The 22,454-nt window shown below is 31.1% G+C and overlaps 3 protein-coding genes and 1 non-coding gene across 4 annotated transcripts; 1 reads left to right on the forward strand and 3 right to left on the reverse strand.

Annotated features, from left to right (window-relative positions):
* Positions 1–1,712: 1,712 nt before the first annotated feature.
* On the reverse strand, positions 1,713–6,287 carry LOC108333359 (1-acyl-sn-glycerol-3-phosphate acyltransferase 3). Its single transcript, XM_017568776.2, has 11 exons — positions 6,057–6,287; positions 5,527–5,649; positions 4,922–4,961; positions 4,706–4,779; positions 4,525–4,584; positions 3,671–3,748; positions 3,427–3,585; positions 3,063–3,188; positions 2,489–2,581; positions 2,233–2,319; positions 1,713–2,022 (listed from the first exon to the last, which is right to left on the reverse strand). The coding sequence occupies exons 1-11, from the start codon at positions 6,135–6,137 to the stop codon at positions 1,801–1,803; spliced, it is 1,143 nt and encodes a 380-aa protein (XP_017424265.1). The 5' UTR covers positions 6,138–6,287; the 3' UTR covers positions 1,713–1,800.
* Positions 6,288–10,026: 3,739 nt separating this feature from the next.
* On the forward strand, positions 10,027–13,139 carry LOC108333358 (polyadenylate-binding protein RBP47B'). Its single transcript, XM_017568775.2, has 6 exons — positions 10,027–10,842; positions 10,969–11,099; positions 11,243–11,339; positions 12,254–12,403; positions 12,492–12,586; positions 12,892–13,139. Exons 1-6 carry the CDS (start codon positions 10,144–10,146, stop codon positions 12,983–12,985), a joined length of 1,266 nt encoding a protein of 421 aa, XP_017424264.1. The 5' UTR covers positions 10,027–10,143; the 3' UTR covers positions 12,986–13,139.
* Positions 13,140–14,582: 1,443 nt separating this feature from the next.
* LOC108333076 (origin of replication complex subunit 1A) lies at positions 14,583–20,750 on the reverse strand. The gene is made up of 16 exons (XM_017568407.2): positions 19,840–20,750; positions 19,607–19,742; positions 19,223–19,375; positions 18,985–19,125; positions 18,748–18,899; positions 18,570–18,669; positions 18,334–18,456; positions 18,080–18,241; positions 17,930–17,987; positions 17,589–17,767; positions 17,360–17,474; positions 16,569–16,639; positions 15,971–16,066; positions 15,370–15,446; positions 15,147–15,230; positions 14,583–14,889 (listed from the first exon to the last, which is right to left on the reverse strand). The coding sequence occupies exons 1-16, from the start codon at positions 20,652–20,654 to the stop codon at positions 14,823–14,825; spliced, it is 2,529 nt and encodes an 842-aa protein (XP_017423896.1). The 5' UTR covers positions 20,655–20,750; the 3' UTR covers positions 14,583–14,822.
* On the reverse strand, positions 19,238–19,315 carry LOC128194871 (small nucleolar RNA snoR28). The gene has a single exon (XR_008246320.1). It is a non-coding gene; the product is annotated as a small nucleolar RNA snoR28 (small nucleolar RNA).
* Positions 20,751–22,454: the final 1,704 nt, after the last annotated feature.

Genomic DNA, 22,454 nt, shown 5'->3' on the forward strand with positions numbered 1-22,454 from the left:
TTAATTTTAATTAAATTTAACTTAATAAAATATAAATTTATTTTATTTTTAATTAAAAATATATAAATTATTTTTTATTTTATTTTTTGCGGGTAACGGGTACCCGCGGGTCAGGTAGTATACTACCCGTACCCGACCCGTTTAGAAGTGGGTATTAAAATACTCGTTACCCGTTACCCGCGGGTAGTAAATATCTGCTGATAGTAACTACCCGTCGCGGATTTTATTCGCGGATACCCGTGTTCTCGAATATTTTTGCCATGGCTGAAGTGAAGACAAAAGTCAACAGGTTGATACTGAAAGAGGCTAAATTGTCAAGACTAGAAAATTGACAGGTTAAGGTTGAAGGAGGCCAAGGACAAATGAGACCAAACAACTAAGTCGCCAAAACTGAAAAGTCAACAAGTTGAGACCGAAAGAGGTCAAGAAGACATTAAGGCCAAATGACCGAGTTGTCGACTGAAGTCAATAGGTTGAGGTTGAAAAAGGCGAAGACGCCTTTGATGAGGTCGAATGACCACCTATCACGACTGAAAAGTCAACAAGTTGAGGGGGGAAAAGGCTAAGTTGTAGATGAGGTCAAATAGTCGATTTGTCAAGACTGAAAAGTTGATAGATTGAGGTCGAAAGAGACCAAGACGCAGATGAAGCCGAACAACCAAGTTGTCAAGACTGAAAAGTTGACAGGTTGAGGGAAAAATAGGCTAAGACGTAGATGGGGACTAACGGTCGAGCTGTGAAAACTAAAAAGTTGACAAGTTAAGGTCGAAAGAGGCCAAGACGCAAATGAGGCCGAACGACTGACTGTCAAGACTAAAAAGTTGATATGTTGAGGCTGAAAGATGCCAACACATAAATAAGGCTAAACTACTAAGCTATCAAAATTGAAAAGTCGATAGATTGAGGCCAAAGGAGGCCAAGATGCAGATGAGGCTGAACAACTGAGTTGTTGAAGCCAAAAAAGGCTAAGACGATGAAGCTAAATAAGGCTATGTCAAGGTCGAACGAAGAATTTGTCTAGACTAAAAATTCGACAAGTTGAGGTCGAAAGAAGCTAATACGCCCTTAACCCCGAATGGTCAAGTTATTGAAGACAAAATATATTAAGATGATAAAGTCGAACGAGGCTATGTTAATGTCAAACGAAACGAAGCTCTCAATATTGAAAAGTCGACTGGTTGAGATCGAAAAAGACTAAAAGGTCCTTGAGACTGGATGCGGAGCTGCCAATATTGAAAGTTCTTTTAATCTAAAATAATTATTTTATTAATTTTATTCTTTAAATGATTTTTTTAAATTTAAACATTTTTTATTCAAATTCTTTTTATTTGACATTTTAAAATCTAATCATTTTTTAACTAAAATAATTATCTATAATAAATAAATATCTACAAAATAAATAAAATTATCTTATATTATAAAATTTATTTGTATTTATTTTTATAGTTTATAATTTTATTATTTTTTGTTATCATAACAAAATATATACACGTTGATATATTTTCACCAGTAAATTTAAAACTAAAACACGAAATATTTAAATTTGTACATCCTGACAAAAATAAGAATGTATGAAAGTTGAATTTGTGTAACAGTTAATGCACATTTTGTTTAATTATTTATAAAATACATTTATTTGCTTAGGAACGATATAGAAGGAAGAAGGAATAAATGTGATCTTATTTATCTCAAGGTGTAAATATAGTAGTATATTAAAAACAGAAAAATGATAGTAATAATATATACAGGTGTGAAGCAAAGAAAATCTGATAAAAAATGAAGAAACATGCGCTGAATCGCTCATGGGTGGAGAAGGTTCTGCTTCAAGGGGTCTCGTGTGGGTAAAAGCTTGGGTTTAGAACGCTCTGATTCAGACGAATGTATTAAGATTTCCATGATAACTATGACCAGGACCAAGAAAACCACTGTTAACATGATGCCTTGCCACGAAGAGAGTAGTGAGGTCCAATGGAAGAATTCATACAGAAGAAACCCTAGAAGACAGAACCAACAAAACATAACCTGCATAAATCCAAAACATGGCAAAATGCTAAGTTTAATTCAATCTCATGTAAGATGAGTTCTGCACCCATTTGTATACTCTAAATGAATTGCTTTTATCTTCTAACATTACCATATACCTGAGACTATAAACAAACCCGTTTAAAATATCATATCATCTTGAATTCTTAAGAAAAGAAAACATGGCATATTGTTGTACTGGCATCTTACCAAAATAGATATTTTAGGCCGATGAATTTGTTGAAGTTCTTGGTCACTAAACATTTCTGTAGTGTTATATTTCTCGAGCATAGCATCCTGGTTGTTTACAAAACAGAGTTTGCACGATTATCATTGATTATAGAAAAGGTTTAAGAACCTGAATATTTGAGTTGAGTTGTACAAAAGTGTGTGCGCTCATGTAAGAATTGTAAAAGCAACTATGAGAATCACCAAAGAAAAACTTAATTTTAGAAATTCGTGATACCTTGGCAACAAATGCGTCTTTGCACCACTGTGCAATGCCATCGTCTGTTTCTGGAAGTTCCACCATTTTCTGGCGCTTAATTTGAACCTTCACCTGTGTAAAATCGAACGAACTGTGGTAGTTTTTTTTGTTAGGAGTATTAATAGGCAAAAAAAAGATGAAAGATTTATTGATTTTTGTATAATATGACTGTCAGTCACGTTAAGAACTGGACAATCCTTTTGGTCTATGACTCCAAAAAAATCAATCAGATAGTCGAGCGATCATTCATGATATAAAAGCTGATATAGTTATTGTTAGAATACATACAAAGTTTCACATCATATTCAACAATATCTTATCATTTACGGAAATCTATATGTGTTGTGTTTCCTTACGATTGTGTGTATTTTTAGTACAATAAAAATTAGAAGAAAATCATTCACATTCGTGTGAGTATAGTATATTCAAGAGTTTGAATGAATAAAAATAATGATGGAATCGTAGTAGAGAAATAGCAACAATATTGTATAACTGAAATAGCTTTGTGTATTTCCTCTCATTTAGCTTTTGTCAAGGTTTTCAGTTGGCTTACCGAACAAGAAAAACCTTTAAATATTCTCAACAAAGTAGGTGAAGCCTCACTTTTTGGAACTGCATATGTACAATCATAAATGGCTGGAACAAATGTTCGAAGGTTGTTAACTGCTGTGACAAAACCCTGAACAAATATTGATATCAGAAAAAACACAACCAAAACGTGTTAATAGAAACTTATGGTGTCAGCATTAACATCAATTATTGTCATCTTAAGATTTTCTGCATGAATTATATAACATCAACACAAAAATGGACATTAAAATTGTAGTATATCAGGAAAATTTGTTGCAACGAAAGAGGATATAGATTATAATATATCAGTGTGATCTCCTAATATACTAATCACCAACTTTGGTCACCTTAGTACGAGGAATCAAAACGTTTCTAGGTGTTGGCAACCCTTTGGAAGCAGCAAACTCTTGAGCCTGTAAGAGCTTTGTCTGTGTGAAACGAGTTCCTTCAACAAAAAGGGCCAACCAAAAAGGCAGAGGCATGTGCTCTAGATGCTCAAAACCTGACTGCCACATAGAAGTCAAGACATGTATAAATCCAAATGCTAGGGATAAAAGTTGCATATGTACATTAGAAATTGCTTAGATATACCTTCAGTGATGTTTCATCTTTTTTCCAGCTTCTTTCTAGAAATATATATTCAGCAAACCACATTGACCAACCTAGAACCTGCATATATGCCATGTAATTATTCAGGGTCATATTAAGTGGCATTAATTTGTCAAGAGGGTAAGCCTTTAAGAATTTAAGGTTAAATATGATTTTAGTTTTTAAATTTAGATGCAAAATTGAAATTTGTTTTTGTTTCCATTTTGATACATTTTGGTATTGAAATTTTAAAAATTAATAACTATAATCATTCTAAACTAATGAAGTTAACTTTTTTGGATTTGCTAGACAGGATTTTAAGTTAGACATTTGAGTTAAAATTTATTAAATTCACCTAAACAACTCAAATGTTATCTTGAAACGCGTTTAATAATGTAAAAAAATTTAACATAGTTGAATTAGGAGGATATTTATTCATTTTTAAAGTTTGAAGACTAAAATTTATTAAAGTTTGAGACAGAAACGAATTTCAATTTTGAGTCAAAGTTTAAAGAACAAAAATATATTTAATTCCAAAATTTAAAGTTGTTTGTGTTTTCTCGTGCTTGAACACTTAAGGGTTCTGGAGTAGAACAAATCAGTTCTGCTACATGATATAATATGAGCAAGATTAGGAAGCACTTTGGATTGATCTTGCATTATGCAAGAACTTACAAGATTTCCTGCTTAATTCCTACAACATAATCACTTATTTATTTTCCAGGAAAGCTCCATTTCAAGTTAATGTTAATGATTGAGAATTTTCTGCATGAAGCAGTTTAAGGCAAAAAAGAAAAAGCCTTGATAAAATTCGTAATTTATAAAGATCAAAGAAAGAAGGATTTCCAGAAACTCACAGGAAGATATTTGACTTCTTTCTTCATAATGGCTACAGTGCTACCAAGGCAACCACAGCGCTGTCACAAATAAATCTTGTGTGTTCAATCAAAATATTCCAAAAGCAAGGACGTAATTTACTGGTAACATAACTAAACGACATACTTTTATTCATTCTAATAACTTAGGAAAAATAGGCACCTGAGCCAAGACCCATCCAATAAGCCAATCAATGTCACTTCTGTGGTTGCAGATGACAAGTGCATTTTCTTTGCCTGTAATTTCCCCAGATGAAAAAGAAATTTTGTGAGATATACTTTTTTCAACTACAGAATGAAAATACAAATAAATAAAGCAACAGATAAATATATAAATAAGTAAAACAACGATTCTTTAGTACTTAAGCTATCATCTTACCCATTAATTGAAAAGTTTCTGAATCTGTGTGTAGTTCAATCTGCAATCAATCCAGAGAGTCAACTAGTTAGACCGTAGTGTGGATAATGAGACAGTGACACTAATATGCTCTACATAAATCGTTATCATGTCAAAAGAAAGATACAAATACAGTATCTTTTCTCTTTCCCTGTGCTGTGATAACATTTACATTACACTTTTTTGCTTATTTTCAGCTTCCTCTTATAAGTTAAGACCATCATTATTCATAAATTTCAGTTGCAGTAAGATAATTGGTGTTTTCAATAATTACTAACAAACAAAACAAGCATGAGGGTTAGAATTCATTGGTCTAACGAAGAAAGATGATGGAATACTATCCGACAAGCCTTCTTCAGTGTTTTTTAATTGTATTTCTTTGTGTTTATTGAATGAGTTATTAAAAATACCCAATTTCAGAGCGTTTTTCAACAAAAGATCACTCGAAAAATACAACCAATCCAATGAAATATGAATCTAATCCGCATAAGAAATTGACGTTTCAACATAAATCTTCGTTTGCACTTAGACTCACTTCCCGATCAGAATTAATTGCAAATATACATAGAATTAAGATAACTAAGCACCTTGATTCCAGCCCACCAATCAATTAGCCATATGAGCTCCAACCACAGTGATTCTGTGAGCAATTTGTTTACTCTTCCGTAACAGTTCTTTGAAATAGGACGGAGAAAGATGAAGAAGATAGCCTACAAATGCATACATTCATGATGGCATTAGGTGAAACAATGAACAAACCAAAAGTTCAAATAAAAAAGTGCGATTTTGTAAATTAAGCCCTATAGCCAAGCAATTTTTGCTGTTTCTTTCCTTGAAGATATTCCAGTACATACAGAAACAGTATATTCCTTAAAAGAAGAAAATAAATGTATGACACAACAAAGGACTAAGAATCTCTTGCTCAAAAAAGTATCAGAGACTCCTACATCGCATCCCACACTGTAATGTTTCATAATTTCTGAGTCAGTTTTGTTTTGTTATATACGGATCAATGCTCATGCAGATTAATTGCATTAAATGCTAAAGAGATCGCTATCAACATTAAGATGCAAAGGCTATTATGAGATAAAAAACAAAAAGAGGAATAATATATTACCTGAATCATATTTACAATTAGGCCAGAAAGGATGAAAATAATGCCTAAAGGAAGAATAACAATGGTAGCTGGGAACGCCATGGTTTCTCTGCTACAGAGAAAACAAAAATTGAGATGAGAAGAAAATAATTTGGTATGAAATTTAGATTTTTGTTAGAGATGAATAGTTGTGTGAAGTTGTTGAATGAATCGGGTTGTGGATTAAGGACCAATAAAATAGCCATAAGTATCGTTACAAATGAAAACTAAATCAGCAAGCACCATGTGAAATTCCTCAGTTGCGCTTCTTTAGTTTCTGATGTAGAATAAGTTATTTAAAGCACGTGGACGAATAAACCAGGATATTCTATCGTTAAAGAGATAACTACAAATCAAAATATAGTATAAAAAATACATGTAGTAGGTGTTTTCTGTAATAAATTATATTAAAATACTTTTGTGTAAGAAAAATAAATAATATAATTTTAAATTCTAAAATCAGACTTTTAGATCTTGGATCCAAACATTAGAAACATCTAATAAATCAATTAAAACAAGTTATAAAGTTTAAATCTAATTTAATTCTACTAGTTTATAAAATCAAGTTTACATCACTTATATATATTATAAATTAGTTTTATTTTTAATTAATATAAAACTTTTAACGTACCTTTTACACTGAGGTATACGAATCTAGATAATAATAAATTGTCCAATAACTCGATAACAAGTAAAATAACATATTCAACCAACAACAAATATCACTTTAATAAATTTTAATATCTGATATCAAGAATGGAATTCGAATTAGGATTGATAATAATTATTTTAAATAAAAGTACAATCACTATATATTTTAAAATTTCTCATGATGATGACACGTTCTCCTCTAAATTGTTAATGACTTCTATTTTATATCTTCCACGTGAATTGAATTCTTGACAATGGAATCAGTGAAACAACTTTCACCGATAAATTCATACGAAAATTTGAGAACACTTTTTTATGGTGAAACATAGCACTATTCATAGTTAACTATATTATATTTATGTGCAAAAATAATTAATATGTATTGTATTATAATTAACTATATTATATTATATTTAAAAAAATTGATCAACTTTTACTAAAAGTTCAGAATATTATTTTATGGTTTAGTTTTTAAAAACTGAACGTATAACAGTTTCGGTTCAGTTAACTGTGAGAACTGTATCTACTCTTTTCTCTTACTCTTTTCTAATTCCCGTTCAATTGCTTGCTAAGAAAACGTTATTTAATAATAAAATATTAATAAAAGAAACCGTTCAAATAAAAAATTAATAATGAATTTTTTAAGACAAAATTTTTTTATGACAAATTTTTATATTTTTTTATCAATAAACATATATTACTTTTTAAATAATATTATTTTAAGTAATAAAAGTAAAATATATTTTTTTAAATTTAATTTTATTAAATGATTAAGTAATATATTATATTCTTTAACATATTATTAAATATGTAAAAATATGTTAAAAAAACTTTTAATGATATTAAAATGTGTGTAAGCGCATACATTAAAATAACTATTTATTTTAAAAAGCAACTTACTTTAAAATAAATATCAATATTATTATTTTTAAATGATAGTATTTTACATACTAAAACTAAAATATATTTTTTAACGTTAAATTTTATTAAATGAATATACAATGAAATATCATAAAAACATAGTAATGTAGCAAAAATAATTAATATTATAGAAATATCAAATGACAAAAAAATTAACAAACGTTTATTAAAAGTAACTTTTCTAGTATCATCTTTTATTATATTATAATAATTAATAAATATTAGTTTAATTTTTACATAATAAAATATAAATAATAAATAATTGATTAATAAAACAATTTTACGATGGAACACAATAAATATAAATAAAAAATTATTTTAAAATAAAATAAGTAGATAAAATGATAAAATAAATTATATACACATATAAAACAAAAAAAATATAAATTAAAAATTAAAAAAATAAATATAAAAGTAAAATAATATTCATGACAAAATAAACATAAATAAAAAAATAAAAATAAAAAATAAAATAAAATAAATAAATAAATAATAAAATAATTTCCATACACATATAATAATAAAAGAAATATAAATAAAATAGAAAATAATAATATCAAATAATTAAAAAGTTAATTTGTAAGACACTTATAAATAAAATAAAATAAATATTAAAATAAATTTCAATTAAAAAGAATATGTATTGTTATACTATTTAGTTTAAAAACTAGTACCATTCAGTTTAAAAACTAGTACAATTCAGTTTAAAATTAGTATAATTCAGTTTAAAATTAGTATAGTTAGTAGTTCAGTTTAGTTTATATTGTGGTTTAAAATTAGTATAGTTAGTAGTTCAGTTTAGTTTATATTGTAATTTAAAATTAGTATACTTAGTAGTTCAGTTTAGTTTATACTGTAGTTTAGTACAATTTAGTATAGTTCAGTTCAGTCCAGTTTGATAAAACAAAAAACAGTTCAATTGAGTTTGTCTGAACTGTTTTATAGCTCAGTTCAGTTTAGACAAATTAGTTTTTAGTTTAGTACATATTTTAGTAATACAGTGTAGTTCAGTTCTATTTGGCCACCCCTAACTATTCATGTATAATGGTATTCAAGATTTAGTTTTAGGATTATTCAAGTCGTTTAGGTTTTAAAAATAATTAGATGGAAGAGAAAATAGTGGTTTAATTATTCATTTGATCTGTACAGTTAAAATAATATTTATTTTTAGTTTGTGTATTTAAAAATACTTATTTTAATAGTTACATATACATATTTAGACTTATAAATTCTATAAAAGATTAAAAGTATATAACAAAACTAAATTTATGTTGAAAAGGATTAAATGATTATTTTTAAGTATAAAAGAAAACAAAGTCTATATAACTGTAGCGACTAAAATAGTTAAAACCACTTAAGATATAGTAAAAGAAATTCGAAAGGTTATAGATTATTACATAAGAAACTCAATGGATTAAAAGTGAAGCTGTAATTAAATCATAAGAAAATTCCAAATGAAAAATACTAATTTAAATAAACGCTTCTTTTATAAACTAAATTTTGATATTTTTTTGTTGAACTTTTTTAGGAAAGATATTGATTTCTAAAATACACGGATCAATAGTTTGTAATTATGATAGTCAAAATTAGGAATTGTTCATTGTATAAAGAATCATTCACTTCATTTATTATTGTAAAAAGAAAATTAGAAATGATTTTGTTCTTCAACTTTTGATTGTTTGACTCTCTTTTTTTTTTTTTTTTCTGTTTATGCATTAATAATGTACTTTGCATTTCATTAAATAAAAAAAGCATCAATGTCTTCCAAATTTTTATAATATATAATACTAAAATTAAATTTTAAAATTACTAAGTTGAATAAAAATGAAAAATTCTTATTAAGAATATAAATATAAAATGAAAACTTAAAAAATAGGTGAGAAAGTCGAGTAACAACTGTAAAAAACATATCAATAAACCCTAAGTTTTAAAATTTCAAGTTGAATGTAACATTGGCTTTTAGATTTATTGAGTTTATTCTTTGAAAAAATCCCAATGCCCTTTAAATCTCATTTATTTATACCTTCATAAAAATATTTAATTATTTTGTTCTAAAAATATAAATGTATACAAAAATTAACATGATGTAATCTTTAAATATACAAAAATATAATTAATTATCAATTTTTCAACTTAAAATGAAATTCGTCCTTTAAAAACAATAATTTAGTGTAATTTATTTCTAAACTATTTAAGGATAGTGTAATAATTCAGTTAAATTTTATAACCGGACGTGGTTATCACATAACATTTACTCATAAAAAGAGGAATAAATAGTAGCTCTTGTTATTTAACAAATAAATTGAAGACAAAATCATATTATTTATTTTATATAAATAAATATAAATAATATAATACTGCATGTATAAGAAAGCATGTAAGAAGTAGTGTTTAGTTAATATTTTCTTTTAAAACAAAAATAAGAAAATCCAATAACAGAGAGTGTGCGGTGTTCTTCCTTACAGTGGTATCGGAGAGGAGGCAGAGCAGAGGAACGATGGCGGCGGCGGCAGCGTCGCAGGGGTACCGCCAACCTTCGACAATCGAGGAAGTGAGAACCCTATGGATTGGGGATTTGCAGTATTGGGTGGACGAGGCGTACCTCAGCCACTGTTTCGCCCACACCGGCGAGGTTCTTTCCATCAAGATCATCCGCAACAAGATGACGGGCCAACCCGAGGGTTACGGTTTCGTCGAGTTTGTTTCCCACGAGGCAGCGGAGCGCGTACTCCAGACCTACAACGGCATGCAAATGCCCGGCACCGAACAAACCTTCAGGCTCAATTGGGCCTCTTTCGGCATCGGTGAGCGCAGGCCCGATGCGGGCCCAGAATACTCCATCTTCGTGGGCGATCTTGCGCCCGACGTAACCGACTATCTTCTCCAAGAAACCTTCCGGGCCCACTACCACTCCATTCGCGGCGCCAAGGTCGTCACGGATCCCAACACGGGCCGCTCCAAGGGCTACGGCTTCGTCAAATTCTCCGACGAGAACGAACGCAACCGCGCCATGACCGAGATGAACGGGGTTTATTGCTCCACTAGAGCCATGCGCATTAGTGCCGCCACGCCCAAGAAAAGCACCAGTAGTTACGCCGCCGAGCCTGCGCCTTTCACCAAACCTGTGTTCCAGGCTCCGGCTTACACTGCGCCGGTTCAAGTTCAACCTCCGGAGTATGATGTTAATAACACTACCGTGAGTTAGTTGTGCAAAAGATGGACCAAATAATAAAATATATCCACATATACGTGTTTATATTATATTTATGTGTGTGATTTTCTTTGTCAGGGCAATGTTTCACTGACATGATTTCTTTTGCAGATTTTTGTTGGTAATTTGGATCCTAATGTGTCTGAGGAGGAATTGAAGCAAAACTTTCTGCAATTTGGAGAAATTGTCTCTGTTAAAATTCCGCCGGGCAAGGGATGTGGCTTTGTTCAATTTAGAACTAGGTTTTCTTCTATTTCCCTAGTCTTTTTAAACATGTTTTAGTTTGAAACAAATAATTGTCATGTTTTTCATATATTGATTGTATTTTATTGTATTACACACTGGTAGTTGTGTTTACCCTTCCCATATCTTGTTTCTGTTGCAGAGCATCAGCTGAAGAAGTTATTCAGAGAACGCAGGGAATGATGATAGGCCAACAAGTGGTCAGGATTTCTTGGGGTAGGACCCTAGCAGCTAGACAGGTGATTTTTCTTTTAGAAATGCCCCCTTTCTATATGATTTTTTTTTTTGTATTTAAAGGTTTTCATGCTGTAGCCTGGTCCATTTGTGATACATTAAGCATTACAATGTGTATAGTCTTTCAAAATATCTAGGTTGTTAATATGGCACCCCTGCATGGTTTTAGATTCTCCTTAACATCTGTTATATTGTGAAGATGATGGTGATGTGTGAATGCCTGATGAGATGGATTTTGAGAACTTTTAAATGGACTGGTAGAAAAGAATGAAATAAAAATCATATTGTATTAAATCATGTGCAGATATTGTTACTATAGGGTTGGTTAAAACTGCAAACTGTCATGTCGATCTAATTTGGGAGAGTATTTATGTATTTGGAGGATGACAAAATAATGTTTCATCAAATGTGTTTGGCGATTGTTTATGTTTGTTATTAAGGTATTAGATCTTTCTATATTAGCTTTTACCTGAACATTTACTCCTCTTATGTTGTAAATCTGAATCATCATCCTTGAATGAAAACATTTTTAGGAGTTATAAATGAAGGATGATAGCATCAAGAGTTGTATTGTTAAATGAGATTACTTTTTTGGAGTTATTCTCACTCTCTTTGAGTAACAAGGCTTATCCTTGTTTGTATGTATTAAACAATTAAATATTTTTTGTTTCCTTCTTATATATTTCTTAATTTTAATATTAAATTTGATTTGATATTTTAATTAGTCCAAAATAATTTTCGTCTTAATCATCCCAAGTCACTCTTTTTAAAAAAAAAAATCTAAATTGAATTCAATATTTTAAAACATATTATCAGCAAATAAAAAAGCCTTGTCTCATACTGAAATACAATTTCTATTTAAAAATATGTAATTATTACAAGTTTTAACTATAATATAATTTATAATAAATTGTTGTAGGACTTATCTGGTGGGTGGGGACAACAGATGGATCCAAGTCAATGGAATGCCTACTATGGATATGGGCAGGGTTATGAAACATATGGTTATGGGGCTGCTCAAGACCCTTTATTGAATACATATGGTGGCTATCAACAGTATCCCCAACAGGTAATCCATTTAATTTTAAATTTAGTGTACTTTGTATAATGCATTGATTCCTGTGCTGAGAACTATTTTATTGATTGTTTATTTTTAGGTTGGAGGTGCTCAAGACCCAACTGGTATGCCTGCACCTACCATGGAACCAAGGGAGGAATTGTATGATCCCTCGGCAATGTCTGATGTTGAGAAGTAATTAATTATTCCTCTTTTATTGTAAAAGTTGGAGTTTAGATTCTCTGATGGAATTTGTGTTATTATCTACCTTGTTTTCAAAATACATTGATATTTAAAAAAAAAATTAATATATTTTAAAACCTTAAAATCAGCATTCAACAGTATTTTGAAGACATAACAGATGAATATCACAGAAAAATCCAAAACAGAATCTAAATCTAAATTGGTAGAATTTGGGACACTAAATACTTCTACTGTACACATCACCACCATCTTTGCTTCTTGAATGTTTCTGACAGATCTTTGATTGTGTTGGGCAGGTTAAATGATGCATACCTCAGAGTACATGGAAATTCCATTTTAGGGCGATCGCTATGGCAAAAAACTTCTTCATCATCCTTACCAAAAACTTAAAAGATATATTTCTAGGGCCTGGTCAATGTGCATTATATGTCAAAATACTCTGCAACTGCACCCACAAATTTAATCGGCATAGGTTTAACTTTTGTCAATACATACTGAGTTCATAGGTTTAACTCTTGTCAATACATACTGAGTTTATCCCAAATGCGTTTCTCCTTAATCAGCCTTGTGTAAAGAATGAAAATTTAGAATAGTCAGACAAGTAGCATTCCATTAAATAATTAGTAAGTATTATAGAATGAAAATCATTTTTTTCTATCATGGGTTTGAAAAAATTGTATTATTTTCATCTTTTAAAAAGTTGTATATATGGTCTTTTTAAAGTTTAAATAATTTTTTACCTTGTCCTCGTTGATAGAAGGAAAGCTTACGAGAATGATGTTCTGTTAATTATATATTTAATTGAAAATTTTATTTGTTAAAACTGGTTTTTTGTTATTTTTATTAATAACTTTAAAAATGTATTTGTTTAGAGAGAAATAAAAACAATATGAAAGTAAAAACAATATGAAAATAAAAATAAAGAAATTAGTATATTTGATATTTAGGAGGTATGGGAAATGCACTGTTCAATTGTTCATTTTCCGTAGCAGCTGTTTTGAATGATAGATTTGAAATTTTTAATCCATTTCCTACAATTCAGAATGTTTTAAAAATCTAATTTCAAAAGGGCTCTTTCTGAAAGATTATATATATTTTAGAAAGCTCATTTTAAAAATTCTGTTCTGAAAATTCTAAAAAATATATTTCGAAAAAAGTTTAAATCAAATAATTCAAAAGTCATCTTTACAAAACATAAAATGGTTATTTTAAAAAATATAGCCGTGTCAACTGAAACACATATCATCTAGAATCTGACCCAATCCCCAAGAATTAATTTTTATTACAGTAACAAAAATAAATGAAACATCTAGTTGCAGAGGAACAAAAATAAATGAAACATCTAGTAGCAGTGTCTCCCTCTTTTCGTAATTACAAGTTCGATTGTTTTTCGTAATTACAAGTTCGATTGTTAAGATAGATCGAATTACCAAAACTTAAGTAGTATTGGGGGCAAGAAAACGAAATAAATGATAAATATAAAGATTAACAATATAATTTTACGAGTAATTTGCTTCGATGATTTACTAAAAAATTGAATGATTTTTAATAATTCTACTTGGGGGATTTATAAAAAAATTGAACACTTCCTGATTATTCTACTTGTTTTTATTATATCATGATCTAATCATATTCCTACCAATACAGGCATGTCAGAGACATCAAATAGTATTTACTTATTGATTTTCATGAAATAAAAATAGAATGATTTGTCAACCATAATTTCTTACATTTTTTAATTACAATTCATGAAAGGATTAGATTGATTTTATAGAATTAAACTGCTCCAATTTTAAGATACCAGCTGAACTTTCAATAACAATAAAATAAAATGAATAAACAAATAACTAAACTTATGAAAAAAAAAATGCTAATATTTTCATTGAACATCAAAAGTTCAATCATTTTAAATTATCAGACAATGAAATCGTTAAGTTATTATGAATTTAAAAATAAACTGTGAGCAAAATTTTAAATTATCAGACAATGAAATCTTTAAGTTATTATGAATTTAAAAATAAACTGTGAGCAAAATTTGTATAAAAACCTAATTCTTTTCTTATAACAGGAGGTAAATTTGTGAGTCTGATTAATCTCCCTTAGCACTGGACGACTCACTAAAGAATAAAGTAGTCTAAACAAATGTTGTGACTTCTTGCCCAGGAATCAATCAGACAACCTTGGGTAAAAGATGAGAATGTTGAACTATTTTGTAATTCTCATTTTCCTACATTAGATACTTTGACAGCCAAGGTAGATCTTTGCAGTCTCTCAGCGCAAAGGCCACATCATCACTGCCAGGTGAAATTAAACTAGTCAAATCAAAGAAAGCAGCTTATATGTAGCTCTTAAATAAATAGATAAGAAATTTATGTCTAAAACAATCATTTGAAAAGGTTGATTCCTTGATTAATGGACTGCTAAACATAGAACTATGACTCACATCACATGTAAAAGAAGGCAAAATAGTTTTCAGGTCAAAACTGCAGGATAATCCTGTCATTTGCTTGAGCAGAATCAGCTGAAGAAATTATGACCTTTGAAAACTAACCTGGGAAAATTAAGCTGCAATTTTTGCAACTTGTGCTTGGAGCCTGCTTCACATAAAATAATCCTGCATTCACCTAGCTTACAGCTGCAGAAAAAGAAAGGAATAAAAACATGTTAGCATGAATCACATACACTTAGCCTGCCTGCAGTTCAATATTGTCTTCGGATATTAATGTCATTTCAAGTAGAATGAAGGCAGCAAGAAAATACAACAAAAGTCTTACCCCACTTGCAGCAGAGTATCATATCCAGGAAAAACTTCTGCGTTGCTGATACATAGGCATGAAACCCTCGTTGCCAACTGCATTGCAAAGTAAAACAACACTAAGTAAGGAGGCAATACAAATGGACCTTTTATTTCAATTTTCATGGTCATAGATTTGGGGAAGGGAATAGCATGGTAGAACATAGCATTGGTGAAAGAATAGAGCAAAAACTTAGAATCAGATTCATATAACTTTGTATGCTCTTTGATAAAAATTGGAGATATTGTAATCTTTTACAAACCTTTATCATATGAATTACCAAAGTGAAACTTTAATTTTGAATAGAGATTCTAAGTTCTGTCACAAAGGTTATCGGCTACAATAACAATCAAATGAACTTTTAATAAATCATATACTTTTAATAAATCATATTCGAATGAGAAAGTGAATATCGTAATATAAAACCTCCAAGGCCCCTACATTTCATAACTTGTCAAATATGCATGCGTTAAAAATACTAGAAGTAATTTTGTTCAGATGAATACCTGTTGACTGAGATTTAAAGGTGAACTATACGAGTATGGTCAGAATGCAAACGAAAACAAAATCAGGAGCTTACCTTTTCAAAAGTGGTTTCCCCCATTCCTGTGTTATAAAGCTCGTGTACCATAGCTGTCAGGAAAATTTTGCTCAATCTGGAACAGCTTTTCATCATCTTCAAAAAGAAATAATGAGGTAAATGAAAGACCGGTATAAAATGTGAGCATTTTTGGCCAGATGAACAAATGTATAAAAGGTGATTTCGATTGTATTAATTATTTAAGCTCGTGCATTTTGGGAGAAAATATGATTATATATAAACAACAGCGCTAACATTGATTTCCTATTATGTCCTATAATGATTGGTCCCATGTATATGACAAATTAAAACAACATTCAAATTGTTCTATTGATAACTCTAACCCCGATCATATAAAACAGAACAAGTTATTCGTTCTTGTTATAATCTTCAATTGAAGAAATAGATCAATTTTGCTATTTGTAATGGTGTGTCCAAGTTACACTAGCAACAATGTATCAGATGTCACAGATAGAATGTACGTCCCAAGACTTCCGTTCACTATCCATGCCCTATGGCAGCATCTAACATTCACTAAAATAAAGGTACTTCAAGAAGCACTAAGAAATAAAGCAGTACATAGAAAAATTCAACTCACTTGAATATGAGGTGCTTGGAACATTTCTTGAATGGCTGCTTCAACATCTACCATTCCAACAAGCAGCTTTCCTAGAGAGCATATGCAAATGAATTAGTGGGCAGCAGCACTTCGACTGAACACAAAGTAAGGAGTTCATGCATGCGGTTGATGATCATAGTTTAGATTAAAAAGTAATTCAGACATTTCATTATAGAAGACAAGATGGAACAAAGTCAGATTTGTAAATCAATATCATGGATGCAGACCTAGCAACACCACCAATATATTGAACTAATGTGGTTTTCACAATTTCATGATAATATCAAGCACCGATGTACATGCAAATTCTGAGCAGAGACCAAACGTTCAAAACTCTAATTGTTATGTTTATAATATAGGATGGAGGGGCTGTTATGTAAAGCATGGAGTAGACAAAGCGATTATACAGCCATGATCTAACTAACTAGCCATCAACAAATGCATTAGAAGGTCATCAACTATCAACGTAAGATTTATGATTTAAGTATATGCCTGGACCGAACCAAAAGCAAGCATTTAAGTATATCTCTAACTGTTAATATTTCTCCAACTGCAATTACCATTGCAATTATGCAAATACAATTAGAAGAAATTGACTTCAAATGAGATATTCCTTGAGATTGTAGACAATGCCCAAAAATAACACAGAAGAAAACATACCATTAAACACACGATACAAACTTCAATTAACAAAATTCAAAACGCAGGAAACATTTCTACCGTGATGACAGTAATGATAGGAAAAATTTATATAAGGCATGCTAAAATACCTGTAGTAACAAGATCAGGATTAGAAATTAACTTCTTCATTCTATAATCTGCAATTTCAGCTGCACGTCTGCATATCTCCAAAGCACGACGTGCATCTCCTGAGATAGCTGCAACCTGAATAATCAAACACCATCTTGGATGTTAACCAACAAACTATATCCCAAAAACAAGTGTCCACTGTTTATGAAAGATCAGAGAAAATCAATCTTCAAAATGTCAGAGACTAACCTTTCTTGAAGCAAATTCTACAGCTTGCTTTTCAAATACATCAATTCCATTTAGGCGACTTGAGATGATTTCTTGAAGCTGGTGAAAATTATATGGGCCAAAGCAAAGCCTCTGAATTCCCATTCTGCTTGATATACGAGGAAGTAATTTCTCTGGAAGATCCATAGTATTTGCTATCCCTGAATTGATTACATTAGTATTGAAGAATAAATTTGTGCAATCCACAAAAGGCATGGAGTTGTTGTAATCATTTGGATTATTGTTTGCTCACTTTTCAAATTATTTCTGCAAACTAGAAAATAAAAATACTGAAAAAACAATTCAAAAGAGCATTGTCTTACCTATGACTATTAGTTTGGAATGTGGCTTAGTAGGCCAGTCAAGAATATTATACAGAACCTGTGAAAAAAGAAATGTTCAGCACAATGTCATTACATATTTTAAAGAATGTACCTAGTGACAAGTTTCCTGCAGTAGGATTTGTAGATTACCGATTGATTTCTGGTTACTAGAAGATCGAGTTCATCAATAAGCAAAATACAAGGTCGATCAGCCTCATCTCTGATTTTCTTTCCTTCTACAAATCTCTCATTCAGCAAGTGGAGAGCCTTTTTCCAGCTGACCCTATGTCCATTGAGTGCCTCGTATATGACCTGAAAGAATATCAAAACAATAAGAAAATAACCAAGGAATATGTATGTTATACTATCTAGACAAAAATTATGATATACTTCATGAACTTTACCCGATAAATATTTTCTGGTGATGCCAACTTCAAACCGTTAATCTCCACAAATGTGTATGGTTTGATGTTTCCAGCATCAACTTCTGCCTTCAAGCTCCTCATCACCGATAGTACACTCATTGTCTGTAGTTACACATGGATAAAAGGAATAAGCAAGAATTGTTTGGCGATAGCCAGGTTCCTATCTAATTGTATAGTACACTCAAGAAGAAATATAGAAGAGCAACCGAGGATACCTTGCCAGTTCCGGGAACTCCATGAATGTAGAGGCAACCTCCCAGACATTGATTGTCAGAAATAGCACCTTTGAGGAATGTAGTTATCTCCTCCATTTCTCTAAATAAAATCATTTTTTATTAATAACCTGACAGATAGATATAAGATATTGAAATTCATCTTCAAACCTAAACATACTTGTTTCTACAAGGTAAAGATTTAGGTAGTGATGCCAACAACAGTTTAGCCTTTGCTCTCTCAAGATCGGTCTGTTTGTGAGACCTTACATGCTGTGGAATTCTTTTGGTGCCTATCTTCTGAAGTCCAAAGAACCGTCCCTTGTGAAGATTCTGTGTCACTCACACATTTGTTTTCTTTAGGAAATCACAAATACTAAAATGAAAAATATTGCAAAATGCACAATAATATCCATACTGCAGCTAGGTGGTGGCCTTTTGATGGCTGAGACAGTCCGTCTTTAGTGTTTTCTTCTTCATATCCAACATCTTCATCTGTATCAGAATCTGATTCCTTGTCAAGGCCCCAGTCTTCATCACTGTCGGTCTCTTCACCATTCTATCATACAAGAATAAACTCATCAATACTAGAACTGTTAAATGGTGAACTCTTTTCTTTAGGGAGAATGATCTTGATACTACTCTGACATGATTACCTCTCTTTCATTGTCAATATCAGCAAGACGTTTGAAACTGTGCCAATTGATGTCATACTCATATTCACATAAGAAAACATCATCTCCCTCATTGCTAGCGTTAGCATATTCTTTAGGGGTCATAACAAAGCAATGTCTAAGGACAGATTCCATCTGCGTAAATATGAGAGAACATGATAAAGTAAAGAAGGATAAGTTCCTACTACCTTTAACATTATGCCTGACCAAAGGCTACAGAAATTTTTAAAATAGCCATGAAAGAATACAAGAACGCGCTAGATTCAATTTATTAAATATTGAGCTCGATAGACAGGAAGTTCAACTAAAAAAACTTCATGTAAATTAACAATTTACTATCGGTATGCAACAGCTAAAACCTAGTACCTCAATGTCAGCAAACTCATTAGTTCGGTATAGCTCCCTTCTCAGGTTATGAGGCTGCCTCCCTACAGAAGTCTCTTCCGGGATTGTATACCAACGCACCCGACACCGATAGTTGCCGTCTAACTCTTTCCATATGCTACTCAAATGCCCAATTGACACAAACCTGATTAGTATTTAACAAAAGAAAATACAATCCAAGTGTATCTAATTCCACAACAAAAGACATTGCATACCTTTCAATATGAGCAGCCCACAAATCACTGGAAAGAAGTTTCTCCCTGTAAGTTCTAACCACTTTCTTACCCACCGGAGGCTTTGGAAGATGAACCTCCTTACCGATCCTCCGAGCGTCACAGAACCCACATATCCAATCCCCTTCAGGAACATCCTTCAATGGAGGCTTCAGACATTTCAAATGAAACCCATTCAAACAATCGTCACACTCAATCAGGACCTCATTGTTTGTCATGAAACACATCCTACACACCTCAACCTCGGGATCTTCATCATCGGATGCAGCATCTTCTCTCCTCTTGACGTAAACGTCATCCCCCACTTCAAACTCCCCCCCATCAAAAATCACCTTTTTGTAATACTGGCGCCTAGCAGGGAACTTTGAACTCCTTTTTTCATTCTCAAATTTCCCCCTTTTAGCTCTGGTAACCACACCCTTCTTCTCACCCTCCCTCTTCCTCTTTGAGGTCTTCTCCGAAGAAGCCGGCGTCACCGGAGCGAGAAAAGCTTCAATTGAGCTCTTCCTATACTTTTCCTTTGATGCACCGTTCGTCTTAGCTGATTCTTTAGTGGCGACTTTGACTTCGCCAGAATCATGCCCGACATTATCGCTGATTCGTTTATTTCTCCGTTTGGGAGTTGTGAGGGAGATTTCACAAGGTGAATTGGGAGATTTGGGAGCATCGAAGAGGAGGGACCTGGCGCGTAGGGATCTGCGCAGATGTAGGGTTTGCGGAGTGCTTGGGATTACAGCCGGCGATGATTTAGCATCGGATTGAGATCGTAATTTGCATTTGGAAGGAGTTGCAGCCATTGAAGAGTAAAAGATTGAGAAAGAAAGAAGCTAGCTAGGGCTGAAAGGAGTGAGCAACAATGGTGGTGCTTGCAACTATCAAAATTGGCGCCAAATACTTTTCTGCTATTATTTATAGAATAAATCTTCTTTTACTTCCTACACCCCTGTGATTAATACCTGTACCTTAGTAAAAACAGTAGTGAAATATAAAGACCTTATAGGAAAAGCTAATGCCTTCTTTTTAGGTAAATTTTTTTATTTAAAAATAGATTTACAAAACCTATTTACTTAAATAAAATTGTATACACATAAAAAATCTTAGTTTATTTTAAAATTTCACACCAAATTTAATTTAAATTATTCATATTACTTCATAATTCAATGTATTTTAATTTAAAGTCTCAAAATCATAAAAAAATAGATTTCTATAAAAAATAGAAATAATTATAAATTTAATCATTGATATTATCTTTATACTTTATATAAGTATCAATAATTAAAAAATTACGATGTTAAGTTAATATAATCATAAAGAATTATAATTAATTATAAATTAAAATTTACATTAAGTAAATATTATGTACACTGATTTACAGAGAATAGAGGATAATTTATAGGAAAAAACATATTTTTTTTAATAAATTAGATTTTAAAAATGAAACTTTAAATGATGATAATACTTTATTTTTAATCTTTTATTTGCTAAAATAAGATTTTAGCATTGTGAGTTAAACTTACTTAAATTTGACCTTAATCCACCAGCCCATACAATACAAGACTATAAATTTTTCAATTCATATATTCACTGGATCAATAAAGTATGTTAATTTAGGAGGAGATTTATAATTAATTTCTAAATCATACAATTTTAATTATATATATATATATATATATATATATATATATATATATATATATATATATATATATATATATATTTTGTTAAGACATGTCAAATATTCTATTAAGAGATATTAGGCAATCAAATATTGTGTTAGTTATAATTTAGATATTATTATAATTTGTGCAGATTTGTACACCTGTCATTCCTTTAATAGATGAAGAATTATAAGATTCTTGTGTGTGTATATATATATATATATATATATATATATATATATATATGTGTGTGTGTGTGTGTGGTACTCTACTCTTTGAAATAATATCATAATTATTCTTTAAACCTTTTAACATGGTATCCGAGTTATGGTTAGAGCCTATCCTAGCGATATTTGTTGTTTGTTGGACGTATTGTTCCACCCGTTATCGGGCCGCTATTGGACCACTCATTAATGTCTAATCTCACGCTCAAGATATATATACCTCGGCGTGAGGGAGGTGTGTTCGAAGGCTCACATCGACTAAAGATAAGACTAATTTAAAGTATATAAGTGGGTGCATACCTCACCTTACAAGCTAGTTTTGTGGGGTTGAGTTAGACTTAAAGTCCACTTCTTAACATGGTATCAAAGCATCTTGCATCAAACTACATGTTCTTATTCACCACAACAAAATGGAGTGGCTGAGAGGAAAGAAAGACATGTATTATAGGTGACAAGATCACTTTTGATAGATAGTAATGTCCCAAGTGAGACTGTGAGCTCTGCCATTTATTTAATTAATCGAACCTCTTATACTCTACTTAACTTTCGAAGGTCTTTTGATGTGTTGTCTGATCATTGTATCCTTCCTCCCATATTTTATTTACCACCTCATACTTTTGGATGTGTTATATATGTTCACTTACACCCACATCAACATACAAAGCTTGAAGAACGAGCGATCAAATGTGTTTTTGTTGATTCTCCACTTCAGGGA

This window comes from Vigna angularis, chromosome 11 (assembly GCF_016808095.1).
Source record: "Vigna angularis cultivar LongXiaoDou No.4 chromosome 11, ASM1680809v1, whole genome shotgun sequence".
Lineage (NCBI taxonomy): Eukaryota > Viridiplantae > Streptophyta > Magnoliopsida > Fabales > Fabaceae > Vigna > Vigna angularis.